We start from the raw sequence: 23269 nt of genomic DNA, 5'->3' as shown, positions 1-23269 counted from the left end.
AGCGATTCCAAGGAAATGACATGCAAATACGATTCAAACCAGCCGATCCTTATCCTGGACCTGATTAGATTGATCTTGGAGCGCTTGAGCTTTGTCAATTTTCATTGAGCCAGTTGCATTTCTTCAGGATGGTACTTGGCTTCGAAGTCATGCATCAGTGTAAAAAATCCAACAACTCCATGGATCATCCTCTTTCCAAACGAACATGTGGAAACCAACAACGATTCATGTAAGTTGTACGATCCTCACGAAAAGAAAACTTACATAGTAAGAGATCTCGGGTTTGATTTATCTAGGAGTCGTTGTTTGGCCATTTCTGGTAGTTTGTTCCTTATGCTAGACCATAGATTTGAGTTTCATCTTTTGAATCTGTTTACTCGTGTGAGGATCCCTCTTCCATCTCTAGAACCAACCGATGTCAGCGATATTGGAATATGCAATGCGGTTTTGTGGGTAGATGAAGAAAGCAAAGATTACTTGGTTGTTTGGAATATTGGTAGCCTTTTTGCATATCACAAGAAAGGAGATAACGACAGCAATAGCTGGAAAGCGTTTCAACCTTTAAAGAATCGAGGCTGCATCGATATGGTGTTTAAAGAAGGGAAGCTTTACCTTCTTAGTGTTACTCGAAGGATAACTGTTCTCGATTTCTCCGGTAGTGATTCTCCAGTGGAATGTGCAACATTTCGATTTATGCGGTATGATGATTATCCCCTCCTTGGAAAGTGTCATTACAAGCTCGCTGTGACTTTGTCTGGAGAAGTTTTGATTATTGTTGATCAGGTGAAACGATATCCTACGACGACCGTCTACAAGATGGATCCCAAATCGTCAAAATGGCAAATGATCAAAGTCTCTAAAGAGAGAAACATTGATTTTAGATCTTGGATTGATGGTGAAAGGAAAGTTATGAAAAATTGCATCTATTTTAGTAACGATCAATTTCGTAGATACAAGTGATTAGTCTATGCTATGATTATTACAATAACGGTATTCGCATCTACCATATGCGAAGCGGTATTGTGGTCCAAGTGTTTGAATATCTTACTGCTTCCTCGACAATACTTTTTAAGGATGCTCGTTTGTTTTTGCCTAATTTTGGTGTAAAAGGGTTGCTTTAAGACTATCAAGTTGTGTAGAGGGCATTTCACTTCCACTCATGTCACGACTTCAGTTCAAAAATGACAACAGTCTTTAGTTTACAAATGACTCAGAAGTATGGTTGGAGATGGTGCTTATCTTCCTATTTGTCATAGTTTCTTTTATATGTTGTCGAACAAGAGTGTTGTTAGTACGAATAATAAGTGTAATATTTCATTATCTAACGTTTTCTCAACGTTCCATGTTTAAATTATGGATTATATCATTTACAATTATGGATTATACATGTTTGTTCGAGATGTGTTTAGTATCATCAACATATCATGAAGTTGATTTAGAGCATTTTCAAGGCAATTAGGCAAATATAAATTAATGTCAATAAGATGAAGAAAGAGTAATATATATTAATAATCCTGAGTTTCAAGGTTCTTGATCAAGACAAGAGTAAAAACAATGATGCAAGAGAGTTGAAGGGTACACTCATAATTTGATCTACATTCACTTGACGAAGTAAGGAAGGTCAAGAACGTAAAGAAGGAAGTAAGCCCAAGTCACCCCAGAGATCCCACCAAAGAAGAACCCTCCTGTGAACTTAGCCCATCCCTCAGCCGTTTGAAGCTGGTCAGGCTGCTTCTTCCGCCCAGTCAAAGTCAAACTCGGTGCGATCGACGGCTCTCCTTCCTTGAAAGAAGAGATTCCGTAAATGGTGAGGCACATGCTGAGGATGATGACAAGCCCAGCCGCGGCTAAAGAGCCGGCCTGACCAGCGTAAACAGTGTTCCTTAATGGACCAGCCTTGACGAATGGACCCACTAAGAAGAAACCATGGGCTAGACCCACTTCGACACCACGGAGGAGCGGGTTGACAGCAGTGCGGTAGCCAGGGAGGTTGGAAAGGTACCACGCGATCAAGGGACTAGATGTCACGGGAGTTTCCAAGCTTCCGATGAACGGATCACCATTGATTGGTTGAACCACTTGGAACGTTGGCTGCCAATTTGTATACTAATTGTTAGACCACTATACATAAATCACTATTGCATATGTTATTCTTTTTAACTCCTACAAGTGCCATTCTATAGAATCATCAAAGACTTTTATAGATAATAACGAAACATAAACTAGAATATGGCCAATCTACGAAACTAGTGGTACTATTGTATGTCACATGATGAGTTAATTTATACTTTGTGTCCGATGATTAATAAAAATATACCTTGTCGGATTTAACAGCTCGGACGGTGAAGGAAGAGACTCTTTTGGTTGGAGAAACACCAAAAGGAGCGCCGGAGATTCCCTTGGGAACGGCGAGGCGCTTCGCTAGAGAAGTGGAGGAGAAGTTGCTCCTTAGCTGACTGGCCATTGGAGATGCACTCGCTGCCATTGGTTTGTTCTTAGTTGTGTTCTTCTTTTTATGAAAATAAAATAAAATCGAGTGTGAGATCAGTATGTGATGAAGAAATAAAGCAATCTACGAAACTTGAGATTGCGTTTGCTGATGTGGCAGGACAGAGGATCTGGTTCTTGAGATTGTTGTGGCTCTTAAGCGTATATGTGTTTGATGTATCTGAGTCTCATTGGATGTTATCTTATCCACTTCGCCCCCAGCATTTTTTTTTTTAAATTAACTATTTTATAATATCTTTGTGAAAAATATGTCTTTAATTAATATAACCCTTAAGAGTATTATACTGTACAAAATAACTATATTATAACCCGCCGTATAAGTTTTTTTTTGTTTTTTAATGTACTATTTTAATACTAATTTTGCTAATGTACTTTTTTGTTAATTTTAATGATTTAGTATATAATTCGTGGTATACAACACAATAACGTTTTTTAATGCAATCTTAATTAAATCAGTTTGATTCGATATATGGTGTTCTTAAAATAGTAAAATAAGGATGTAACCTGTATCGAAGTATCATATTAATGATATTTTATTTTTTAGTATCATCAATTCAATCATGTAATATCATATAACCCGTCATGTAATATAACTCGTTTGTATTATTTTGAAAATTTAATATGTTTAAATATTTATTATTTTAAACTTTTTATTAAGTTTAGATATATCAGTTATAAATTATAAACTTCTTAAACTTCTATAATTTACTAAATACGGTAAATTTACGATATATTTATGTTGAACACACACTTTTTATATTAATTGAGTAATATATGTTCGTTTAAAAAAATTTAAATCACAATATATGCAGGAAAAATATATATTATATCAACTTTATGTATTATATGATGATTCACTACATTTAAATTTTAAAATAAAAAAGATGATAGGAGAATAATTTTTTTTTGTATGGAATAAATCTTCTAAATATTTATATTAATTATAGAATATTATATGTATGGATATTTAAAATATTTTGATTTTGTTTGGTTATAAGGATAGTAGAGAGAATTAACTAAACTTATTTGGATATGAATATAAAAATTAAATGACATTAAATGTAAAAACTTTCCAAAACTGATTTTTGAGCAAAAACTGCTGCAAAAATATTAATATAGATTTTAACATTAAGTTTTAAATAACCTTATTTAAAACTAAATAATATATCAAAAAAAAACTTTTTTTGGTACTCAAATATAAGGCCATTGGAGATTCTTTTTTTTTTGTCGGCAATATAACATTACATTCCACAAAAGTCGATTTACATGGTTCCATGATATTACAAAGCCTGGTTGTTGTATTCGAGCTTGCTTTGCTAGGCCATCAGCTACATCATTTATAGATCGTGGGATTTTAACAAAATGTATAGCTTCATATAAACGAGTGATGTTCTCAATATCCCTTAAAAGGGTCGACAAGGTAGTTTGAGCAGCCTGGTGATGTCGATGATTAATCTGATGATATAAGGTCTCCGCATCATCACAAAAGGTAACCTTGGTATATCCCAACCTGTTAATATGAAGAACCGCCATTCTTAATGCTTCAGCTTCAACTTCTAGAGGTGCACTCATAGGGCTAATGGACGCCCTGCCTCTGAGAATAATTTGTGCATTTCTGTTGTATAAAACCCAGCCAATTCCTGCACAATCATTAGGAGAGTTCCATGACCCATCAACAAAACAACAGTAATCCTTGGCTTTCTGAGTAATGGATCTAATTGATGTGTTTGTTGCACAGGACTGATGCTTCCTCTGTCCCTAGCCTAGTTTGTGATTAATTGATTGATTACTCGGATGATGATGTTGATGATGTCTTTGTATTCAGGATTTGGATTTGCCACCGATTATGGAGGAAGATGAAATCAAATCGGTTCCGGTTAACGAAGAGAGAGCTATTGTTCTTTATAAGCCTCTCCAGCAATATCATCATCAACCTCCTCACCTTTTTGTTGATACTGACTTGGTTTCAGGGCTTAAAAATAGATTTTTGCATGATGCAGTGGTAACTGATGATCTATTATGTGATGATGATGAAGACGAAAAAAACAAGCAGCAGGCGGTTGTTTGCTGGGACTCATTCCAGTTCCAGTCCTTTGAGGAACCGCCTGCGACAGAGATCACTGAGTTAGATGGTGAGGATGAGTTGATGGAAGAAGCATCGCTGCCACAGCAGCAGCCGCAGCTGGTGGGAGGGTTGCATCAGTGGCAGCAGTAGCAGCAACAACTTCATTGTATGGTACCACAACTTCCCCAGACCAACTCTACTCCTATCTCTTGGTACCGATGACTTAATAGTAAATGTAGAACTAGTCTTTTTCATTGGTAATTCTGTCAGTGTATATCTTCTTCCTCTCTTGCTAGACTATCAATGTGAGTTATTTGTTGGATTGAATCTAAGAGCACAAAGTGATGTGTCTGGTTCATGATTTCCTTTTAAGAAAGAACCTTTTTGTTAAAAAAAAAAAAAAAAAAAAAAAGGCCATTGGAGATTCAACCGCTTATAATTTGGTTACCAATAAAAAATGAATGACTCAAAAAAAAAATTAATGCCTCAAATAAATAAATAGTTTGAAATAGGCTTGGGCATAAAAACCGTACCCGAATACCCAACCCGGAACCCGACCCGAATAACCGGGTTCGGGTTGGGTATGGATTTTCCTATAAAACTCTATTGGGTTCTATTTTCTAATACTCGTGGGTACGGGTTAGGATCGGGTAATACCCAGTACCCGTTTGGGTACCCATTAAACCCGAACATATAAACATATTTATAATATTTATCATTAATATAATGCAATTACTCCAAAATTATAATTATAATTTTGAATATTTCATTTAGTTTTATACCTAAATATAAAAAATAATCAAAATATCTAAAATATTTTGTCATGTAAGTCAAAATTTAACTAAATTTATTTAAATTTAATTATATTTTTTCGGGTACCCGGTAGTTCGGATACTAATCGGGTTCTAAAATTTGTAATCCAAACCGACCCGAACCCGATAGTACCCAAACCAAACTGAACCCATATATCTAAAAATACCCAATGGTTCTATTTTTCTAAACCCGTTTACCTGAATCCAAATGGATAATACCTGAACCCGAACGGATTACCGGAATGCCCAGCCCTAGTTTAAAATACACCCAGATTCGCATGTCTTTGTTTTTTTCTTTCATTTTCTCTGCGATATGGAATATGAATCCGGACTAGTAAAACATGTTTTTCTTTTAAAATGAAAGATTTAAAGATTTTAATTTTTGAATTATTATGTGCTAAATTGGATAGAAACAATCATCGTTAAAGAAAGAATTATGACAATAATTTTATATTTTTATATCAAAACACATACACTTACAACATCTGGACCGTAGAAACTCTTCTTCAAATGTAAAAACTCAATCTATAAATCTAGTAAACAATTAGATATTGGATCAAAGAACAAAAAATAAATATAAGTAAACCCAACATTTACTAAAACTTAAAAGAGCCTGAAACGACGTCATCTAATTCTCCGTTTATTTCAGGCTTTTTGTCTTATAATGGGCCTATAAAAAAGGCCTAAAAGGGTTTTTGGAACTAAAAACAATACATAGAAGAAAGCATATTAGGGTTTTGGTTTTTCTAAAGCGCAGTCTTAGCCGGAGGAAGAAGGATCTCAGAGAAGAGAAGCTCCGTTCACCGTCGCCGCCATGGGTCGTATGCACAGTAGAGGGTTCGTTTCTTCTTCTTCTTCTTCCTATCTGATTGGGAATTTTGAATTACAACTAAGTTCTCTAATAACTCCGTATCTGTTTTTGTGCTCTGTAGTAAGGGTATCTCAGCATCTGCTTTGCCGTATAAGCGTCCACCACCCGCTTGGGTCAAGATAACATCTCAAGATGTAAGCAAGATTCTTATTTAGATTTAGATTTAGATTTGTTTGGCAACGAGCATAGGCCTTAATCATAGTTTAGGTGACGAGTTGAGAATCATTTTCATTTAGTATATGAGAACAAAGTATTGTAATCTTGGAGATTTCATGTGTTTGCTTGTCTCTCTCCTTGTGATGTTACTTGATATGGTTTTGGGAGTAACATGTTAAGTCTAATTGATCATGATGTTTGTGTTGATGTATTGATTTAATCTGTTGGTGCTGGTCTCTCAGTGACATGATGCGGCTGTAAGAGTAATGTATTTGATGTTTGTGTTGATGGAACCATATAGGTTGATGATTCCATTTGTAAGTTTGCAAAGAAAGGTTTGACACCATCTCAGATCGGTGTCATTCTTCGTGACTCTCACGGAATCCCACAAGTGAAAAGTGTTACCGGAAGCAAGATTCTTAGAATCCTCAAAGCTCATGGTAACCTTTTTTTTTTTTTTTTTATCATTTTGTTTGGAGTCTTCTTTAGTGTCTGTTTCCTACAGATTAAAACTAAAAGAGTTCTTGTAACTTTGATTTAAGGTCTTGCCCCCGAAATTCCTGAGGATCTGTATCACCTTATCAAGAAAGCAGTTGCTATCCGCAAGCATCTTGAGAGGAACAGGAAAGATAAGGATTCTAAGTTTAGACTGATTCTTGTAGAGAGCAGAATCCACCGTCTTGCTCGTTATTACAAGAAGACCAAGAAGCTCCCTCCCGTCTGGAAGTAGTAAGTACTTTTACAAAGAGTTTTCTTAAAGATCTCGATGATTGATCATATTACTTTTGAATATTGATCCTATTTCTTGTTCTTGCCTTTGCAGCGAGTCTACTACCGCAAGCACACTTGTGGCTTAAGAAGCGCAATACCATAGCATTTGTTTAGGTCCTTGAAGAACAACCATTTTCATTTGGATCTTTATTTCCAACTTTGTTCAAGTTACTTACAATGAGATTTGGAATTGTTTTTTTTTGTACGCAGAAAACAAACTTCATTAATTAAAAAGCTTCTCACACATTTTTGTGTTTAATAGCAGCATGGATTGTGAAAGATAAATTTATTTTAGCAAATGGAAAAATGAATAACAAGTAGGCCTTTATTTATCCACGTGAGACACGTTGTGGAGACGTTGCTTTGATTTTGTGTGGTCAAATAATACTCAAAATCATTTTACTATTTCAAAGAATTAAAATAATAATAATAAATAAAAGTCCTATTTGATAATATATTTTTGGTCAAAAAAATATATCTCAAAAAAAATAAAACCCATTAAGAACCCTAAAAAAGGTCACTAAAACGCAACAAACCAAAAAAAAAAGTGAAGCTCTTGAAACTTCTCTTCTTTTTTTGCTTGTGGTTTAGGTTTTGAGAATCGAGAGCAAAAGAAAAAACGAAGACGCGTCAAAGGTGAAGTAACATAAATCATCTTTGCACCTTTCTGGGTTTCGTTTCAATCTCGCAAAAATTATGTGGGCTGCTTTTAGTTTCTTCAATTTCCCTCTAAAATTCGTTTTTTTAGGTTATCTATTTCATCAATTCGTTTTGGGTTAAAGTTTATATGGGAGTTAAAGTTTTGATCTTTTTGCCTTGTTTCAGGTATTGAAATGTGTCTATTGCTTCTCGCTTCTTCTGGTTTATGGGTTCCTGCGACGTTTTGAGAGTGTTGTTTGGTTTAGCTGTCTGGTGCATTGCTTATATAACTGTTGCAATCTTTGCATCTTTTAGAATTTTTCACTCTATTTGTTCAATTTGAAAGAGTGTTTTTTTGTGGAGGTTTGCTCGCTACAATGGGTTACGCTCAGCTTGTCATCGGTCCAGCAGGCAGTGGAAAGGTTTTTATATTATTATTTGTCTATGCCAAGTTAGTTCTGTAAACTAGTTTCATCGCCGCTTAGATTTGACTGAATTGTTTTTGTTCTGTGTTTTGGATCGATTCAGTCAACTTATTGCTCCTCTTTGTATGAACACTGTGAAACTATCGGTCGAACAATGAATGTTGTTAACCTTGATCCTGCTGCGGAAATCTTCAATTATCCTGTGGCTATGGGTGAGTCAGTGAAGTTTCCTCTTTTTGAATTCCCTTCCTTGGGGGGCAGTTTTGAGTGGCTTCTCACTTTCTTGGTTTCATTGAATGCAGATATCAGAGAACTTGTTTCTTTGGAAGATGTCATGGAGGAGCTAAAGCTTGGTCCTAATGGCGCCCTCATGTATTGCATGGAGTATCCTTTACTTGTAACATTGACAACTTGAGAATTTAACTGGTTTTGCACAATCGGGTCTTGAAAAATTGTTAGCTTTTCATATGTGAAAACAAAGAGTCGGTACATGATATGTTTTGGGTGTTGTATTCTCTCACAGTGGAAGAGCCTTAACTTACAATCTGTAGATACCTTGAGGGTAGCTTGCATGATTGGGTAGATGAAGAATTGGAGAACTACAGGGACGACGATTACCTTATCTTTGATTGTCCAGGTACATACATGATCAGTGAATTTATCTCTGATCTATGTTAATGTATGTAGTTTCTTTAAGCCGTTTGTTTGGTGTTGGCGTACCAATAGTGCATAGAAGTTGAATAAGAAGCATCCCATATGTGTTTTATCTCTAAATTCTTTGAAATTTTGTCCTGTTAATACAGGTCAAATTGAGCTGTTTACACATGTTCCTGTGCTCAAGAACTTTGTGGAGCATTTGAAGCAGAAGAACTTCAACGTCTGTGTTGTTTATCTGCTTGATTCACAGGTGTCTATATAAGTTTTATTTCCCCTCTACTACTTGCTCTCATTATAGTGAACCATTTTGTGTTGACAAGAGATAAATTTTGTTGGATCAGTTCATAACAGATGTAACCAAGTTTATCAGTGGTTGCATGTCATCTCTCGCTGCAATGATCCAGCTTGAATTACCACATGTCAACATCCTCTCCAAAATGGACCTCTTGCAGGATAAAAGCAACATTGATGAGTATGTGTTCATATCCTTCCCGTTGCTTTCTTTGTTGCAGTTTCGATATTCTAATTTCCTCTTCGGGTTTTTCATGACTTTAGCTACTTGAATCCGGAGCCTCGCACATTGCTAGCAGAGTTAAACAAAAGGATGGGTCCTCAATTTGCAAAACTGAACAAAGCCTTGATTGAGATGGTATCGTATATGATTGGATTCTTGCTGTTAATGTTGACTATAAAAACAAGTAATTAGATTTCTTGATTGCATTTTTGGGTTGTGGTTACTAGGTGGGAGAGTATGGGATGGTGAATTTCATACCCCTTAACTTGAGGAAAGAGAGGAGGTAAACTATTTCCTCTCAGTTCGTGCTTCTAATTAACTTTGTCCAATCGTTTGATCAAAAAAAAAAAAACTTTGTCCAATCAAAATTAATATCACCATTGCTTTCTATGGGCAGCATTCAGTATGTTCTTTCGCAAATCGACGTTTGTATTCAGTTTGGAGAAGACGCTGATGTGAAGATCAAAGATGAGGATGAAGATTTTGGTGACGATGGTCCTGATTCATAAGTTGTCTTCGGTTTCTACGACTTTTGGCTTGAAATTGTAAACAATCTTGGTCTCATTGTTCTTGTCAGAGACCAATGAGTTTGTGAGAGACTTTCAAAATTCTCAAATCAAACTGTATCAATTCAGTTGCATTTTAAATCCAGTTGGAGCCTTAATGCCAGGATTGGTCGGGCTAAGGTCATATAGTGTAACAAACTTAGCCGAGTTCACTATCTTCGTACTTGCGCTAACATTTTTGAGGAAAGCCTACAATTCTCACGCACATAATCTAAAGAGAGTGAGTTCCAGTAAAACCGTAATGCTTGTCTCAAACCAGAACAAAAACATAGAACACCTAACCGGTCATTCAAGTTCTTATGACATATAATCACCCTTTTTAACAGTTTTATGTTCAACAATCAACCATGCCATCCATTCCATGCAGTCCAACATATGAAAAATCAGTATCATCTGTGTCACTCACCTCCATGCCTCTATAAAAAATATTCATGTATATGCATATATATAAATAGTTTGGAAACACAATACACAGCTCTCAAGTATTGTGTTTTGATACAATAATCAACATCAATACATTTGACATCGTACTCTTAAAAGGACTGGACACAAGAAGGATAATGACGAGGAAAAATTAACAACAAAAAATGAATGCCCAATTGCTGCAATGTCTATAATGATGCAGTGATGGGGTAATCAATCCTGGAGATACATACTCTATTGACAACTATCTGGCTCGAACTTGGGCACCATTTTTGGATACTTAACAAGTGCCACATGCTTCATTGTATGGGCGACACATAGACAACACTCTCAAAACATAACCCCATGTTTTTTTAGAAGAGTTCTTCTGAGTTGAACTTGTTCCATGCTTCCTGTTTATTGCCATAACAAAAGAGATGAAGCTAGCAAATGTAGATTTGTACAAATCTGTGATTTATACTTATCAATGAGAAGCAATCTAATTGGGTAATTCGTTAACGTAAGGTCTTTTGTTGGTGGTAGCTGGTGGCATCTGAAGTAGCAGTGATGGATTATTGGATTTAGTTCCAGAAAGATGGTGAATTCACTTACCTTGAGCATGTCAAAAACTTTCTCGGCAATGTATTTCTGCTGGAGATTGGCACCTTTTTGTTGAACTTTGTCAGGGTGTATACAGAGAGTGGCCTTCCTGTAAACTTTCTTGACAGATGCACCGGTAATTAAATCGGTCAATGAAACAGGCTGCCATCCGCATTCTGGCCAAAGAACCTGCTCATTTACATAACAACATCAGAATAGATTGTGAACTCATAACATCAGAGGTACAAATGAACACCAGAGGTGCAAATAATAAAGAAAACGGACAATACAACTTACATATTGTAATGTCGAAAGCAAAGCACGCAAGTTTCCCTCCTTCCCCGCACCCCAACGTTTTATCTCAACATCCAGGGTCACCCCAATCCTCTGAAATCCAGGATACGCATGATGATTGAACAAAAGAAAATTACAGATCCTCTACAATCCAGGATAAAGTACGGTGTATAAAAAAAAACAATGAGACGGGTGATAATAGTTGAGACAGTTCCCTAAGGTGGCGCAATTTCTTATGCTAATGGCTGCAAGAGGTCCCAGACTTAACTCTCTCAACAAAGCAACATGGTCTGAGATGTGCACAACAGAGGAGGGAAAAGGAAGAAACCACATGTAATATTTCAATCTGAATCACGTGATAAGGAAACTTACATCTTTCTCAACTTGTTCTCTTTGTACTTGAAGATCACGTTCATTTTTTTCAGCAAGTGCTTTCGCCTGATAGAGAAAAGGATTCATGTTATAAAATATGCTGGCGAATCTTGTGTCATTGTCAGATACAAAACCCATCAAAGAAAAACTCTAATGATACATACAGCCCGCTCCTGTGTCCTCTGGTGGCGTTCCAGCCTGGCACGTCGTCTCTCTTCAGTTTCTCCATCCACATCTTGAAAACCACCAGACTGGGAAGCTGGAGCTATATACAACACAGGGGGGTTTCAGTGTGACCAAGTTAACAGACATGAACATATTATTATGGATAAACCTCAGAGATTGCAGTACCTCCAAATATTGAACTGAGATCATCAACAATGTTTGTTGCTGAAGAGGTCTTTCTCAAGTTCTCTGTTGCTCTAGAAGACACTTGCGAAGATGGCCTGCTAGATTCGAAAGATCCTCCTTTGTTCCATGAATCCTGGAAAGGATCCTGAAACACAACAAGAGTTATAGGAGGAGTCAACTCACCAGTAGGCTGTAAAGGACTTGAATCAGAACAGAAGTAGATAATCCCATCTCACCAAAGGGTTGGTTCTCTGTCGTGGAGCACTGTTTGGTCTAGAAACCGAGTTAAAGAAGGAGTCAAGATCACTGTTATTTTCTTGCTGCTGCTTAGCTTTAGCTTGGGCAGCTGCCCTTCCACGTGCCTCAGCAGCTGCCCTTTCCACAGCAGCTCGTTCTGCCCTAACCCTTGCTTCCTTCTCCCGCGCTTCAGCATTCGCCCTTTCTCTAGCTTCTGCTGCAGCTTTCTCAGCCTTTTCTCGTGCCCCTACAGCTGCCCTTTCACGTGCTTCAGCATGGGCTCTTTGAACTGCTGCTCTTTCTGCACGCTCTCGGGCATCCGAAGCCTTCCCAACAGCAGCTCTCTGAACTTTGGCATGAGCTTCAGCGGCTGCTCTTTCACGTGCTTCCCTTGTAGCCCTCTCTACGGCTTGCCTTGCCAATAGTCTTTCCCTTTCTCTCTCAATTCTTTTCTGCTCTCTTTCTCTATCCTCTCTCTCCTTCTCCTGGGCTTTTTCCATCTCTGCCTCCCTCTCTGCCCTTTCACGCTCCAATCTCACTTGCTTTTCTCTAAGTTCCCTTTCCCGAGAATCATGATTCTCCATGTGATCTCCTTCTCTGCTTCTACTTGCCTTCAAATTTTCTTTCTCTCTCCTTTCCTTAGCATGTCTAAACTTCGCTTCTGCTCTATCCATGGCATCCTTCATGGCAGCAGCTGATGCAACAGCATCAGAGAAAACATCAGAATCTTCACCAGAGGTAGGTTCAGGGTGTCCATTTGCAGCGGTCTGCTTTCTGCCCATAGAAAAATCATCAAGTTCATCCATTTGAGATGCTGTTGGGCTATTGACAGAAGCTCTAACTGAGCTAGGAACATAAGAGTGGTGGTTAGTGGAGCTCGATATAGAAGGCTCGTTGACCTTCTTTTTTACAGGACGTGTAGGTCTTGGTGGTGGAGGTCTCGCAGGTGGCGGAGCACTAGTAGGTTCCGTAAAGAGAGGGATCTCAGATACAGTAAGCCACACATCATCAGATGACTCAAAACTTCCTTCTGTACTGGTAGGTGGTGGAGCACTCGTATTTTGTGGCTCTAAAACATCGTCAAATGAAGCTTTCTTAGAATGGTAACTCCTAGAACTTTCTACAGGTGACTGGGAGCCACTGATGTTTCCTGGTTGTTTTAAATGACTCTGGCTTCTACTATTCATATCTGGGCCTGATTTTCCAAGACTATCGAGGGGGTCAACTTCAACAAATACTCCTGCATGATCAGTTTTTCTGCTGCTGGAGCTATTGAATTTACCAATTTCCTCTAATGGATCAGTGAACCCTCCCATGGGAGGTTCTCTAGGGGTTGACGCAGACTCCTCCAAGACTACAAATGGGTCTTCTTCCACAAGTTTGGAAGATGTTTTGGAAGGCTGATACGCAGGTTGCTGGGGTTGACTGGTGTCTGAAGTAGACCTGTGAAAAAGAAGTAGAGCATAATTTAAATGATAGAAAGCTATGCCTATACCAAAACAAAAAATCAAGCTGAAACTTTGCATATGAATAACAAACAAAACGTTCAAACTTTGGGAGATTTTTTCAGTAAGTTTCAGAGAGTACACATAAGAGATGCTTCTAAGCAATCAAACAGCTCTCCATAAGCGCTAAGCTATATTTCATTATGTAAGTGTGGTGGCTCTCAAGTCATCTCTAGTAAAAACAAATTTGTAGCAATGAAGCTAGACACAGATCAAATATGACTGTTTCGAAGGAGGGCAAATACAACTATCCATAAGCGCTATATACAAATATGAAGAGCCATGACCCTAACCAGGAACCACAGATGAAGACGAAGAGTAAATATGACTGTTTCGAAGGAGGGTAAATATAACTGTTTCGAAGGAAAGAATGGGAGAATACAAACTAACAGCTTCTCCATAAATACTAATATCGTTCATGCTACATTTCACTATGTAAGTGTTATTGCTCTAAGCTATTTGCTCTCAAGTCAGCTCTAAAGGAAACAAATTTGAAGAGCAGTGACCCTAGGCACAGATCAAAATGAAATTACGCATATGAAAGACAAGTAAAAGGTTGAAACTTTCTGAGATTTCTCTCTTAAGTTCAGAGAGTACACATAAGAGAACCTTTTATGCAAGTTAACAGCTATCATAAGCACCATACAGTTCATGCGACCCAAATCTTAAGAGCCATGATCCTAACCAGTAACCACAGATGAAGAAGAAGGGTAAATATAACTGTTTCGAAGGAGGACCAAACCCGGGAATCAAACAGCTCTACATACAAGAGCTTTGCTTTAAGGTTCAGAGAGTACACATATAAGAAAACAGTTCTCCATTACGAACCAATACAGTTCATGCTACAAGCTCTATACCATTGAGCCATTTAACGCAAGCAAGTTCCCAAATTAGAAGGGCAGTGACCCTAACTAGTAACAAGAGATGAAGAAGAGAGAATATTACCGTTTAGGTGGAGGGGAGCTAGTGCGACCAAAGCCGGGAATCAAATCATCAAAAACGGAGCTACCCTTGTTCTCTCGGTCACTGTCTGTCTCAGTTTTCCCCAAATTGGTGCCCATGAGATCATCGAAGGGAGAACTGTTCTGTTTCCTGTGCTTTGCAGGTGAGGTGGAGATGGAAGAGAAAACGTTCTCAAACCTAGCTGAGTGGGAAGAAGTGGAAGGGATTTGGAGCTCAGGAATAGACTCAAACACATCCTCATCATCGTAGACAGGCTTGTCATAGACCGGCACGGACGCTGATTTGGATTTGGGTTCCTTAAACATAGCATCATAGTCAAAGGCCGGTGCAGATGGAGAACGAGAATCACCAGAAGAGGATCCGTACTTTGGTGTTGGACCGCTAAACACATCTTTGAAGAGAAGATCATCACCATCGCGGCCAAGATCGTCAAACACCGGCGAAGGATCGGACTTTTTCCCGGCGGCGTTGGCGAAGCTGTAGGAAGAAGCGAAACTGTTGAAATCAGCGGCAGAAGAGTTCGATTGAGGAGCCATCGGAGCTGATTTGCCCTGTGGTTTCAATCCGAAGTCTCTCGCTAACAATCCTGTGAAATCATCCATTTGGGTTCTTCAATTTCTTCTCTTTACCTCCAATAATCGAACCAGAAATGAAGACGAGATTATCCTCAGATCTGAGTCGCCATTAACGAATTCGGATCAAAGCATTTGATTTCAAAAGAGCTCCCTTTTTTTTTATTTTCTTTTTTTTTATCGACAATCATATTTCATTAAAACCCCAAACTGGGCAAAGATACACTGGTGAAACAGAAGTCCAACAACATAAAAAGCCCATCAATGGTCCAACAACATAAATTACAAAGAGAATCGGTTAGGCCTGTCGCGCAAGTTGGGAGGTGGAAGATGCAATCAACTCGTCACCAACTCATCCTCGACTCGTCTAGGACTCGTCACCAACTCAGTCTTGACTCGTTTTGGACTCGTCACCGCCATCACCACCATGGCTGACCGTCGATCGAATCCAGAATGGATTCTCTGAAATCAGCTACTCTTCGGAATCACCACCTTAACTCCTTTTGCAGAATTCTCCGGACGTGAATAAATAGAGATCCAAAAACCAACAAGGTTGAATCGCCGGAACCGATGACAAGGCAAGAGGTTTTAGACCCAGTAGCAAAACACGCTCTCCTGAATCTGTCTTCACCAGCCATCAAGTTTCCAATCATCCCGATGCACGAACAAAGAAAAAGGACCTTCATCCTAAGCCGATTACGACACCAATATGGTATGAAGGATTTATCCTTTCTTGCAAGGAAATCGAGCAGTTGATGATCTTTTGAACCTCTGATTTTCATTCTCGGCGTTTGTCTCCTTCACTTGGAGAGATTTTGTTTTTTCCTTCGTTTTCCCAACTTGTTTGTACATGTTCCCCCAGTCTCTTCTTCAATTGATAGATCGGTCCTATATTTTCAGAGACTACAAATTTGGTACCCATAATCCTAAAAGTTACATGGCTCTCCCCAAAATTTTGGATTTTGCTTTCGACCTCCTTTTCTGTAGGGATCAGGGCAAAACAACTTAAAATATTGAATGATGTCTCAAAAGACATTATTGATCAAAATATAATCGAAAATGACATTTTTATAAAGGAAATTTGGGTGAGGATGTCATTTTCGAAAAAAAACTTTTTAATAATGTCATTTCGTAATTAATTTCTTGGATTGGGTTGGGCAAAATATCCAAACCTATAAATTTAACCTGAACCCGATTAAAAATATTCGATCTGAATTCGAATCCAAACTTTAAAAATATTCAATTGGATATTTTTAGTAAATGAAACGGGTATCTGAACCGATTGGGTATATTCGAACACCCGAACAAATACTCTAAACTATCCAAAATTATATATAATTTACAAGTTTCAGAAGTAATTGTATAATTACTATTACAACTTACAATATAAATTAGTTTTCATTTTTAAATATGTCAGTTTCATATGTTAATTTAGATAGATTATATAGTTCTAACTTTGAATTTGATTCCATTTGATGTTTTAAGAAGTAAAAAATTATCGGCTTGTAAACTTGGTATTTTGTTATTTAGAATTGTCTTTTTCTTTTCATGCATTTCAATTTGGTTTGATAACTTTGGTTTTTTTAATGTGATTTTAATCATTTTTAATGAATTTGGATTGATTTCATTTTTTTTGAATTCGGATTGATTTCGAGCTTCTTTACTTTAGATTGGATTAAAAAAATTACAAATCCGATCATAACCCGAAATATAATTTGAGGCTTTGGATGAAACCCGAAAATATCTAAACCTAATGGATGTTTAGCCGAACCCGACCCAAAATCTAAAAATATTTGAATGGGGTGTTAGCCGGCCCGACTAAAGTTGCTGCCTAAAGCCAAAAAAACTTTTTTTACAAACACTAGAGAAAAAATGTTACAAAATTGGCTAACCCTAGGTTCCAACTCATGACACTGAAGGAGAGTTATGAAGGCATAAAGCCACTATACTACCGCAGCGTTTTCGAAAATGATGCCCCTTGAATCATTAATATAACTTGGCGCCTAAAGCCCTTGTTTTACGAGCTTTAGGTCAGGGCCGGCGTCTTATGTTTCTAAACCCAAAAACCCGAAATATTGTTTGAAATCTGTTGATATCATTGGATTTGGAACTAGCCCTGAGCTTGAACGAAGAGCAATGGAAAGAGTTGAAGATGGCTTTATCTTGTTGTTGTTGCTGCGTCTACTAATCCCCCTAATTTCATCCATCTTGTTTATAAACCTTCAAGTGGCTCTGCTAAGACCAAACTTGCTCTTGTCGGATAAGGATTGACCTTTGACAGGTAAGCACCATATCATTACTCATATGTATTGTGTCTTAGTTTCTTGTTATTTTAGTGGTTGTTGATCGTATGTATTGGTGGTTCAGCTGCTGTTTTGGCGATGCGATAGCTATTGGTGAAATTAAGCCTACTAGTGTTGAGGTAAGTTTCTCGCATCAGATTCTTCTAGAAGCTAGAGTTTTCCTAACACAACTAAATAATTTTTTTTTCTACAACCATGTTCATTTCATTGTTGCAGTCTGTGAGAATATGATTAGTGGAACCGGAATGAAACCTGAAGATGTCATAACAACCTAAAATGGAAAGACCATTTAGGTGTTTAATGATTTTAATGGAAAATCAGAATCAGACGACACAAGAAATTTTAATTAAGGACCTTAAGGGCAACCTCAATGGGGGTTATATTTTTGGACCTCTTAAAATTTATAATTAATATATAATGTACTTTTAGTAGAATAAGAACTTTAGGAATCTTAATTAAAATTTTCCCCTCCAATGGTGGGTGTGGGTTTTAATTTTGAGTCTCTTAATTTGAATTTTTTTTTTGAAAATAAAAAAATTTAAACTAGAATATGAAATTATTGCATTTGAGATATATGTTTACAAAATTAGATGAGAAGATATAAAAAACCAAACTAAAGTTTTAGAATTATATGACTCTCATCAAACATGACAACTCCAAAATCAGTCTTAGCTTTCACCTACAATGACCACAAAATAAATCCAAACATTAAGCAGATATAAACTCACTCTGCGTATGGAGATTGCATGAGAAGGCGAAGCAAATAACCTACTGGTATCACTTTCTGCACCAACTTGAACGTAATGAAGACTAGCTTTGCTGTTATTTGCTTCGAGGGATCTGTTATTGAACTTAAGCTTAGATGCCGCCACAAGAAAAGCTCAAGTGCTCAACCCTGTTAGTCTGTACAAGGAAGATGCAAACTTATATTTAGTCCTCTGATAATAATGAATTAATATGAAAATCTGATAGCCAAAATTGGTCCAGATGAATTAATAGGAAGAACTGATAATAATGAAGGAAATTATCAACCATAAGAAAAAAAAATCACCTCATCACCAGTTGGTCCAGACCGTAAACGTTTCATAAGTTGCTCATGATCAGCACTTTGATAATCCATCATTCCACGGGAGTTTGAGGATGGCCGAGGATGTTTTAGCATAGCAACTGCCATGAAATACAGCAACAAGAATTCAGAACTAGGAATAAACTTTTAAAATCAACTTTCCAATACCCAATATGACAAAAACAAAAAACAAGGTAAACTTAAATATAATTGATCGTACTCCACCATGTAAACTTAGATATAATTAAGCCCAATATGTAAATATAATTGGATTGTATGATATGTGATGTACTCCACCATTTAAACTTAGATATAATTAAGCCCAATATGTAAATATAATTGGATTGTATGATATGTGATGTACTCCACCATGACCTAAGCATCTCATAAGGCTCTAGCTTTAGTTTAGTGTAATACAATCGAAGAAGCAATCAACTCGTGAAGGGAGAAATGAACACAAATCCCAGTAACAGTTTCAAATCCAAAAGAATCAACCATCATATCACTTATCCCGTTAATAGTTTCATGTCTAACAAGAATCAACACTCTTAAGGCCAGGGCACCACTACTCTTCAGCTAAACTAGTGTAACACGAAATAAAATTTCAGTTCTAAGGACAAACAAAACAGGTTCCGTATAATAGAGCAGCTCCACCATGTAATATCGAATAGAAGAAATTAGAACTCAAATTAAACTAGAAAACACTGATATCTATGAGAAAGCCGCTAAATTCCTACTGAAACCATAGTTGCTTAGAGGAAGTGAACGATATTGCCGCCGGTTCCGACATCATCTCGGACGCCATACTTATCCAAAGGAAGCTGGATCTGTTCTTCTCTGCGCAAGAGATTACAAGTGTTAAAATAGAGCATTGAGGCGGAAAAGAAAAAATCGAGATCAAGGGAAGAATCTCGATTACAGTTTGCGAAGAGGAGAATGAGGGCTAGGGTTTGGAGAATCAGCAATGGTTGCTGCGAATCCATCGGAATCTTGCCAGAGGAATACAATCTCCTCCGCTTCGGATCTCCTCTGATTCCATAGCTTTTGATTCCTTCTCATTCCTTTGTCAATTCTGGACTTCGATCGAGAGAGAAAGAGAGCGAGGAAAGAAAGTCGTCCGCGAAAAAAAAGAATTCTAGGTGACACATATGGGTTCTTATTCCATAAACGAGTATACTAAATTAGAGCTATCTTATATTTTTTTTGCTTTATCTGATTTTTTTTTTCTTCTTCTCCACTAAAACCTCTGTTAAAACAAATAACCTAAGAGCATCTTCAACAGGGGATTTAGTATTGCAAATGTGATTAAAAATAAATTATAATTGATGAAAAGAATAAGAATTCTCTGTATATTAATAAAGAAGCATTCTCACAAAAAAACTGACGTATCGCGCTTAAAGAGCTCCTATACATTTCTAATAAATGTCTTTACTTTTCATTGTTATTTACATAAATATGCTACTGTAATATTATGAGCCAATGTTTTTTATTAATATTTAAAAATGAGAAATTTAATCAACTATTAAATCTAAAAATGTATTTAATTATTATTTTTTATAACCCATTTACTTATTAAAAGTAAATTACACTTCACAAGAAAAAAACTATTCATTTATTTATCACTTTTATCATTTTTCTCATTGCATTTTTAAACTTAGGATTAGTTTAATTAAATCTATTAGTTTAAAAATATTGTTTTATCCATTTAATGATATAGTGATATTGATAATAATGTGAAACATAAAATATGTGAAATTGATTTTTAGAGACACAAAAAGACATCAAAACTTTTTACACCAGCTTACAATTCTTTTTCAAGTTCAAATATTTCACGGGTGAATACTATTTTACAAAAAATAATCGCAAATTTGAATAAACGAAAAAGAAATTTACTTACATATTTTATTTTATACAAAAAAAATCTTAAATCTCAAATAATAATTTTATTCATAATATTTTATTTAAATCGATTTATCCTGCACATAGTACGGGTTGGTACCTAGTTGTCTCTTATTTAGCAAGTTTAAGAGCACATACCCATTTGAGTGTCTGTATTTTTTAATAACATTAAAACTAATACTAATTTTTTGACACCCTTGTTTTTAATTTTTGTCTTCCCATTAGTCATCTTTGGGTGTCTAATTTTTTGATTGACATAGAAGAATAGAACACACCTCAATGAAAACATTTTGCAGTAGCCAAACTTGGTCACTTTCAATCCAAAATCAACATGTGGCTGCATAGACATGTGGTAAAGCAAGTAACTTTCAAATCAGTTCTGAGTCACTTTTATGTGAGATGTAGCTACCTTTTCCATTAATGAAACTACAACCATTCCAAAACAAGGGAAGGTCGGCAGAAGAGGCTGCAAAGGTAAAAGATGATAAAACTTCGTGTTTTTGGAACTAAGAGTAGTAAAGCTTTGCATTGCTTGCGTTCCATTATCACTCTTACTGACCTGAACTCTAATTCGGAAAGACATCACCTTTAGCACCAAAACAATGTTGGGATTTCCTGTCCACTTTATTGATGGTTCTAACAAAAGCTCCTTCTCGTTGGTCTCATAGAACTTAACTCTTGTAGGAGATTAGAGACAAAATGTCATTAACCAAATTAGCACATTGAACACAACGGTAAGAGATCACAAGAACTAAATGGGACCAAGGATTTACCGTGAACTGTTGGTGGAAGCGTTCCAAGACTCAATTTTTCAAACTCAATAGATTCTATACAGAACTTCCCAATATAATCTGCAAATATAGGTTGTGCAGAACTCCGGATGATCCTGCAAATAGCTTATACAAGAAAAGAAACCTAAAGCTTTAAACACAGTAGCGGCATATATGTTTAACTATTACAACTACCAAGCAATTTATGTTTAAGTGTGACCAAAAAAGCTATCAATGTGAAGAACCAAACAAGACTTACAACATAACTAAAACAAGACTTAGAACGTAAACAGAACAAGAGACAATAAATGATAAAAAACGTAACCAAAGCAAGACTTACTACCTAACCGCTATGTTATCAGCCCAACAACTACAAGCAAAACGTGAACAAAACACAATTTAAGACTTTAATCTAAGCTACACACAAAGCTGAAGTAAATACAAGTATGAGGAATAACACACCTTCGACTATGATACCGATGACAATGGCTTCAGTCTCAGTGCTTCGAAACTTGAGATTCATGGCCTCAAATTCCAAATTTCAGTTTTTTCCCTCAGAAATCAAAAGAATAAACCCAGAATAAGCTCTTCAAACTAGTCTACTTCTCACGAGGGAAACTAAAAATAAAACATCCTATTGAAACACACTGATTCACTCAAAACTCAGATTTATGCCGACTTGTATGAAGCAAAAATTATTCAGAAATTACTTCTTACCTAACATAGATGAATCTGAGAAGAAGAACATGGCCATGTTCGTTTGGTGAACTAGACAAAATATCTAGATAAAGTATCAAGACGCAGTATCTGGACGCAACATCTAGATGATGTTCGTTTGTGTTATTGCTTCATGTGTTCATAAATTTTATCTCGATTCAATTATGTTTGTTTTGTAATTTGATATCTGTATTTGGATACAATATCTATAAAATACCAAAAAGTCCTTTATTTTATGTTGAATATGTTTTAGTGGTTTAAATTTACTTATGTTTTTTTTCTTATTTTCATATATATTAAATAAATATTTAAAAATGAGATTTTGTGTTTTTGGTAGAAAAACAAATTTTGCAGTTTTGGCGGGAAAACAAGATTTTACGAATTTGGCGAGAAAATAAAATTTTGCATTTTTTTGTGGAAAAACGTAATTTTGCGGTTTGGCGGAAAAAGAGATTTTGTGATTTTGGCGGAAAACGAGATTTTGCGGTTTTAGCGGGAAAACGTAATTTTGCGGTTTTGGCGGGAAAACAAGATTTTGCGAGTTTGGTGGGAAATGAGATTTTGCAGTTTTTACGGGAAAACGAGATTTAGCGGTTTTGGCGGGAAAACGAGATTTTGCAGTTATTACGGGAAAACGAGATTTTGCGGTTTTGACGGGAAAACGAGATTTTGTAGATTTGGCGGGAAACGAGATTTTGCGGTTTTGGCGGGAAAACGAGATTTTGCAAGTTTGGCGGGAAACGTAACTTTGCGGTTTTGGGGGGAAGCAAAATTTTGTAGTTTTGGCGGGAAAACGAGTTTTCATGTTTTTGTGTTTTTTTGTAGGAAAACGAGTTTTGGGGTTTGACGGGAAATTTTGCGGTTTTGGCGGGAAAACGAGATTTTGCGGTTTTAGATAAAAATGAGATTTTGCAAGTTGGTGGGTGAAGAATTGGAATTTTAGAGTTGTATGTATATTAGAATTGAGAAAAAATATTTTGCAGTTATTTAATTAAAATAGGGGTATTTTTAACTTTTACAATTTATGGATGAGTTTACCTCATCCAAACTCTCTAAAAAATCTCATCCCGAAATTCAGTTTTTTGAATGAGTTTTTAAAATATATTCAGATATTGTATCCAGATGAGTTCCTAATTGTTAATAAACGAATAACAATAAGCATTTGCATCCAGATATTTCATCTGGTTCACCAAACGAAGGTGACCTAGATCTTGTGGATATATCATCGAAACAA

The 23269-nt window shown here is 36.5% G+C and overlaps 4 protein-coding genes, 2 long non-coding RNA genes and 2 pseudogenes across 11 annotated transcripts; 4 read left to right on the top strand and 4 right to left on the bottom strand.

Moving 5' to 3' along the window:
* On the top strand, positions 1-1127 carry LOC104720446 (F-box protein KIB2 pseudogene; annotated as a pseudogene).
* A 358-nt stretch (positions 1128-1485) lies between these two features.
* Positions 1486-2534, bottom strand: LOC104719182 (photosystem I reaction center subunit XI, chloroplastic). The gene is made up of 2 exons (XM_010437043.3): positions 2318-2534; positions 1486-2091 (listed from the first exon to the last, which is right to left on the bottom strand). The coding sequence occupies exons 1-2, from the start codon at positions 2483-2485 to the stop codon at positions 1600-1602; spliced, it is 660 nt and encodes a 219-aa protein (XP_010435345.1). The 5' UTR covers positions 2486-2534; the 3' UTR covers positions 1486-1599.
* Positions 2535-4324: 1790 nt separating this feature from the next.
* On the top strand, positions 4325-4931 carry LOC104719181 (uncharacterized; annotated as a pseudogene).
* A 1140-nt stretch (positions 4932-6071) lies between these two features.
* On the top strand, positions 6072-7427 carry LOC104719180 (small ribosomal subunit protein uS15y). Its single transcript, XM_010437041.3, has 5 exons — positions 6072-6222; positions 6318-6390; positions 6714-6852; positions 6955-7141; positions 7236-7427. Exons 1-5 carry the CDS (start codon positions 6200-6202, stop codon positions 7267-7269), a joined length of 456 nt encoding a protein of 151 aa, XP_010435343.1. The 5' UTR covers positions 6072-6199; the 3' UTR covers positions 7270-7427.
* A 218-nt stretch (positions 7428-7645) lies between these two features.
* Positions 7646-10122, top strand: LOC104719178 (GPN-loop GTPase 3). 3 transcript variants are annotated; one of them, XM_010437040.3, is made up of 11 exons: positions 7646-7819; positions 8009-8095; positions 8186-8244; positions 8351-8459; positions 8550-8631; positions 8799-8884; positions 9051-9154; positions 9246-9376; positions 9460-9553; positions 9646-9701; positions 9816-10122. In XM_010437040.3, exons 3-11 carry the CDS (start codon positions 8200-8202, stop codon positions 9925-9927), a joined length of 819 nt encoding a protein of 272 aa, XP_010435342.1. In that variant the 5' UTR covers positions 7646-7819; positions 8009-8095; positions 8186-8199; the 3' UTR covers positions 9928-10122. The 3 variants fall into 3 exon arrangements, with proteins under 3 accessions (XP_010435342.1, XP_010435340.1, XP_010435341.1); XM_010437038.3 differs by having other exon boundaries at positions 8009-8244; XM_010437039.3 differs by lacking the exon at positions 8009-8095 and having other exon boundaries at positions 7658-7819.
* A 279-nt stretch (positions 10123-10401) lies between these two features.
* On the bottom strand, positions 10402-16257 carry LOC109124593 (auxilin-related protein 2). 3 transcript variants are annotated; one of them, XM_010437037.3, is made up of 8 exons: positions 14691-16257; positions 12240-13683; positions 12004-12148; positions 11817-11911; positions 11653-11718; positions 11284-11373; positions 10999-11175; positions 10402-10799 (listed from the first exon to the last, which is right to left on the bottom strand). In XM_010437037.3, exons 1-8 carry the CDS (start codon positions 15308-15310, stop codon positions 10761-10763), a joined length of 2676 nt encoding a protein of 891 aa, XP_010435339.2. In that variant the 5' UTR covers positions 15311-16257; the 3' UTR covers positions 10402-10760. The 3 variants fall into 3 exon arrangements, with proteins under 3 accessions (XP_010435339.2, XP_010435338.2, XP_087325986.1); XM_010437036.3 differs by having other exon boundaries at positions 11817-11917; positions 14691-16152; XM_087469860.1 differs by having other exon boundaries at positions 11653-11761; positions 11987-12148; positions 14691-15471.
* Positions 16258-18120: 1863 nt separating this feature from the next.
* LOC104719176 (uncharacterized) lies at positions 18121-19903 on the bottom strand. Of its 2 annotated transcripts, none has more exons than XR_756538.3 (5): positions 19569-19903; positions 19387-19486; positions 18635-18750; positions 18356-18486; positions 18121-18262 (listed from the first exon to the last, which is right to left on the bottom strand). It is a non-coding gene; the product is annotated as an uncharacterized LOC104719176 (long non-coding RNA). The 2 variants fall into 2 exon arrangements; XR_015568872.1 differs by having other exon boundaries at positions 19393-19486; positions 19569-19709.
* Positions 19904-20828: 925 nt separating this feature from the next.
* On the bottom strand, positions 20829-21917 carry LOC104720445 (uncharacterized). Its single transcript, XR_015568873.1, has 5 exons — positions 21781-21917; positions 21322-21444; positions 21108-21225; positions 20958-21014; positions 20829-20885 (listed from the first exon to the last, which is right to left on the bottom strand). It is a non-coding gene; the product is annotated as an uncharacterized LOC104720445 (long non-coding RNA).
* Positions 21918-23269: the final 1352 nt, after the last annotated feature.

Source organism: Camelina sativa, chromosome 10 (genome assembly GCF_030686135.1).
Source record: "Camelina sativa cultivar CO46 ecotype springtype chromosome 10, ASM3068613v1".
NCBI lineage: Eukaryota > Viridiplantae > Streptophyta > Magnoliopsida > Brassicales > Brassicaceae > Camelina > Camelina sativa.
The sequence above is the reverse complement of the archived record's forward strand: the minus strand, read 5'-3'. Positions and strand labels throughout refer to the sequence as shown.